The sequence below is a fragment of the Nannospalax galili genome, unplaced genomic scaffold (assembly GCF_000622305.1).
Source record: "Nannospalax galili isolate Female #2095 unplaced genomic scaffold, S.galili_v1.0 scaffold1415, whole genome shotgun sequence".
Classification (NCBI taxonomy): domain Eukaryota; kingdom Metazoa; phylum Chordata; class Mammalia; order Rodentia; family Spalacidae; genus Nannospalax; species Nannospalax galili.
Window position 1 is genome coordinate 52,334 of NW_008336308.1, and position 5,257 is coordinate 57,590.

Here is a 5,257-nt window from a genome sequence, read left to right on the forward strand (position 1 = left end):
TAATATATTATATATCATATGTTATAGTATTATATAATATGTAACTTAATATAACTATATATATCCCTTTTCTGAATTAACCCTTTTACTGATATACAATGAATTTCTTTTGTCTCTTTTTACTGATTTTGGTTTAAAGTCTACTTTATCCAATTTTGATTACCTCTGCCTCCCCAGTGCTGGGATCAAAGGCATGCACCACCACGCCTGGCTAACTCCCTTAAGTTTTATTTTAAGAAAAGTCTGGTGGAGATACAACCTTCAAATTTGGTTTGTCTGGGAATGCCTTTATTTTTCCATGATTTTAGGAGTGGCTTTGATGAACATAGTGTTCTTTTTGCATTATTTCATGAGTGAGGATTTCTAAGATAGCGCTGAAAAGAAGTCGCGATAGCATCCTTGCTTCCTTTTGTTGTGGTTCAAATTTTATTTAGTTTACATGTATATGTGTGTGTAGGTATGTGTGGAGATCAGAGGACAAATTGCAGGAGACCAGTCTCTCCTGTTATCTGGGATCTGGGGCTTGAACTCAGATCCTCAGGGTGGTGTACAAATGCCATTACCTGCTGAACCATCTCACCAGCCCTATCAATGTTTTCATGTTGTGGCCTCTGTAGTATCTATTTGATATTACATTTTGTTTTAACTTCCACTTTATTGTTAAGCAATAAAATCTGGTGCCTTTTCATGAGTTGACTGTCAATTCACATATCTTCTTTTGCTAAAATTAGATATGTCTTTATTGGGTTGTTTGTGCTCTTATTAGTTAATTGTAACTCTTCCTATGTTTTATTTAAAAATTCTTTGTGATAGGTTTTATCAATGCATACTCTCAGTCTGTGGCTTTCACTTAATATTTCCATGTATTTCTTAGCTTCTTAAAAATGTCTTCTGGAACAGAAGTTTTGAATTTTGATGGAGCTTGATTTATCAATTGTTTTTTTGTATCTATTTAAATATTATTTGTCAGCACAAAGTCTCAAATGTTTCTTTTACCTATTCTAATAGCTTTTAGGATAGAGTTTTGTAGTTTTAGCTTTTGTCTATATTCAACTAAAAGTTCATTTTATAAATGGTTTGTCATAATAATCATCTTCATTTTTTCATGGGTATCTACTATTATCTCATTCTTATTTCATGAAAATATAACTTTTTTTGTAACTTGAAGTAACATCTCAGATATACTTATTTGAAAATATGCAACAGCAATTTTATTTTATTCTTAATTTTAAGAATTTTTTGAGATTTTCATTCATGAGTATTGTGTTTGCATTATTTCCATCCCTCTCAGTCCCCCAACTCCTCCCATGTTCCCCCACTCCCTCTTAATTTCTTGTCCTCTTCTTTGAGTATTACCATTACATATACATACATATATTTATAAATACACATATGTGTGTGCGTATATAACACACTGAGTCCATTTAGTGATGTTCATGTGCATGTGTGTTTAGGGATACCCACTTGAAATCAGCCTGTTAGGGAGCTAGTCCTTGGAGAAAACCGATTCTCCCTCCCTAAGCATCCATTGATTTTCTATAGCGCTTCATCCTGAGGTGGGACTCTGACATTTCCCCCATCCACCTTGGACTGTCAACTGGCTTTGTCCTTATGCAGATATTCTTAGACAGTCTTACAGTAGAAATTTCATTGGTGAAGCTTCCCCATCGTGTCTAGACAAAGTAACAATTTTAAATAAGTAATGTGAAATTATTTTAAAATTCCAGTCTTCTGCAAGATCAGTAAACACTTAATGGCTGAGCCATCTCTCCAGCCCTGCTGCCCCCATTATGTACTTTTTAAAGAACATTATGTAGATGATGTTATGTAAACCTCACTGCTTTTCAGTCACTATGACCAAATTCTTGAGATTAAAAAACTTAAAGGAGGGAAGATGTATTCTGGTTCATAGTTTCAGAGGTTTCAGGCCTTGGCTGGTTAGCACCATCACTGTAAGTCCTGTGGCAGGATAGACACATCATGGTGGAAGGACATGAGTACTTCATAGCAGGTAGGAAGCATATGGTGGGGAAAGAGGATACCCCTTCCAGTGATCTAGTTCTCCACATCTTAGTTTCTTCCATCTCACAATGCCATTAAGTTACGGATCCATCGTTGAGTTAATCCACTGATGGGGTTAGAATTTTTGAGATCCAGTCACTTCCCCAAAACCTATCACCTGGCACTCAAGCCTTTACATACAAGCTTCAAGGAACCTTTTAGATTTAAACTATGTAATACACATGAGTTGAGTGAAAATGGAATAGAGCAACAGGTGGGGACAGACACCACTGTCTAACCTTGGCAAAAATTACAGGTAATTCAGAAGGATTTGCCATCAGCTTCCCAAGTATTCTGTCCTTTGACTTCTAATGGAGATCAAGGTACAAAAATCACTGCTCCTGGCCTTGAACTCTTCCCTGTTGTTACTTGGTTGGTCTTTGTGGTAATGCCCCTGTTCTTTGGATCTGGACTTCCTTTTCTGTAGGCGACAGAAGTTGGAGTAGGTGAGTTCCTTCATTCCTTCCTGCTCCTTATGTCTTTATTCCATACTTTTGTCCATTATTTTCAGGGCACAGATTTAATAACATCACTGACTTCTGTGCTATATGATGACAAGGTGTTCCCCAACCCAGAGAAGTTTGACCCTGGCCACTTTCTGGATGAGAACGGAAACTTTAAGAAAAGTGACTACTTCATGCCTTTCTCAACAGGTATTTGAAATTCGTTTCCCTGACCTTGAACTTCTGAGCTCAAGCTGTTCTAGCTGTTTGAGGGTGACACTATGGAGTGCGCTAATAGGCCTGATTTCATGCGATACACCTTTGAGATAAAAGCTTCCATGGTGCCTCCTGGGAGACAGGCAGACTCTCTCTGTATATCCCCAGGAGCACCACAACCAATATCCATGCACGTTCCTTGATTGTGATACATCCTCACTGTGATTCATATTATTGAGTGTGAAGAGTGTCTAACACAGCTTTTCCAAGTTGAGAAAGCCAAGGTGTATTTATCAACTGAGTGTGGCCTCTTGATATAGCACTGAGCTGCCCAGAAGTTCCTCTGAGGAGTGAACTTTAGACTTTCCTCACCTCCTGTGAGAAAAACATCTAAACCCTCATTCCGAGTATCTCCTCAGTGGTGTCCCTCACTCCCTGAGAGCTCTGGGAATGCAACTATCCTAGAGAATGTAAAGGGCTCTTAAGAGACTCACAACTGAGTTAGGGAAGGTGGTGAGTAAACGTCACTGTAACCCAGTGGATTAGTGCTGTGAGAGAGGAAAGCTCAGGTTTCTCAGGGGATTCGAGGGAAGCTGCTCACATTCTGCTCTTTCATACACCAACATGTTCTCACAGGACAAGGAAAGTTGTGTGACTCATAGGGAGCAAGGAAGCAAGACAAGAGGAGGAGGCACTTTAGAGAGGAAATGGAGTGCAGGAGGGACATTTTCTGAAGAGGCAGTGGGTCAGAGCCTTCCAAGTAAATGCAGGCTGAGAAAGGCCTTGGCCTTGTGGATGGATAGTCTGCAGTGATTCCAGAGCCCCTCGAGTTTCCTTTACTTATCATGCACCTTGGATGTTGAGTCTCATGGCTCAATTGTATGTGCTGAATCTCTACATATGGAGACACCTCCATTTTTTGCTGTGTGTTTTTATGTTGGGTCTGCACGGTATATGACAGACTGAACCCCTCTCTTTAATGAACTCATATTTTGGCAAGGAGGTAAAAGCAAAGAGCATAATTTTCAAGTCATCCATACTGCAGTGGAGGTATGAATCTAGTGAGAATCTAGAGTAAGATTCTCTTGCCTGAGGAGCATAAAGAGGACATGGCACAGTAGGTCCTGAGAGGAGTATCAGAGAGTGCGACTTAGACAATCGTGTAGCTGAAGCTTTCGACTCCATGGTGTTGGAGGTTGGGGAAGGGACTTGTGTCTGGAGCTAAGAAGTGGAGAGCAAAGCATTGAGTATCAGAAAGGAAACAGAATGTGAAGGTCCAGATCTAGCCATTTGGATCTTATCTCATAGGACAGATAGAGGAGCCATTTAAAGCAAGGGGATCATAGGTTTAGATGTGATTTTGAAAAATCCCTAGGTATAAAAATATTCTGTAGCCATTTATTCTCACAGGCACAAGTGGATACACAGTGTGTGGTTCTCCTTCCCACTCTCCTCTTCAGTCCACCAGATCAGCAAGGTGAATGTGTTTGTAGAAGACTGACGGCAACTTGTGTGAATTGTTCCTGAAGTTGTGACATAGAACTGATAATAAATACTGCCTGCTCAACCATCCTTCTAGCCATTTTGTATTTTATCTGCCCTCTACTTAAGAACCAGACAGTTACTGGGTGCTTTTACAACAGTTCAGAACCTACTGTTTAAGGAGGGAATCCTCTGTGTTTGCTTTTGTTTTTCAGGAAAGCGGATGTGCGTGGGAGAGGCCCTGGCTCGCATGGAGCTGTTTTTGTTCCTGACCACCATTGCACAGAATTTTAATCTGAAATCTTTGGTTGATACAAAGGACATTGACACCGTCCCAGTGGCCAGTACTTTTGGCCGTGTGCCACCAGTATATCAGTTCCGCTTCATTCCTCGTTAAAGAGAACAGACCATCTGTTGCTATGCTATCACCAGTGATTTCTTTGTGGGGCGCTGTCCATCTCCTCCCCACTATTAACAACACCTCCTCTCTCATCTCCTTTCATATCTCTCCATTTCCTCTCAAGTCAGTGAGCATCCAGCCTTCATCAAGGAGACTTTCTTGAGTCACACCCAGATTTATCCACTGTTCTGTACAGTTTGTACACTTATATTGGCCACCACCAGTACTAACACTTAAACAGTTATTAGTATGTGATGAGTGTAATTCAGAAAAATTCAACTAAACCATCTCTGTTCTGCATATTTCAAAATAAAAGACATTATTACCTGTAGGTTCATTTTTCAAGCTTCTTTTTGTGTTGCATAATGTATGTAAAGAATGAAAAAAGGAAAGCCATTGTCACAGTGGAATATAACCTTTCACATATTAGGATGGGGATTACAAAATTTAAATGAAACAAAAAAAATCAGAAAATCTTTAGGAGACATAGGAATTGGGATTCTTCTAAAAAAATTTTTTTCAGTCTATTTGAAACAGGGTCTCGCTATAGCCCCAGCTGGCCTGGAACTCACTGTGTAGACCAGGCTGGTCTCGAACTCACAGAGATCTATGTGCCTCTGCCTCCTGAGTGCTGGGACTAGAGGCATGTGCCACT

The 5,257-nt window shown here is 39.9% G+C and overlaps 1 protein-coding gene across 1 annotated transcript in view; it reads left to right on the forward strand.

The window, feature by feature from the left end:
* Window positions 1–4,933, forward strand: part of LOC103732444 (cytochrome P450 2C55-like) — a 34,964-nt gene extending 30,031 nt beyond the window's left edge. The window contains exons 8-9 of the mRNA XM_008831015.2: window positions 2,573–2,714; window positions 4,418–4,933. Of these exons, the coding sequence (XP_008829237.1) occupies window positions 2,573–2,714; window positions 4,418–4,599 (324 nt within the window). The 3' untranslated portion in view covers window positions 4,600–4,933. The remainder of the gene's footprint in view (window positions 1–2,572; window positions 2,715–4,417) is intronic.
* Window positions 4,934–5,257: the final 324 nt, after the last annotated feature.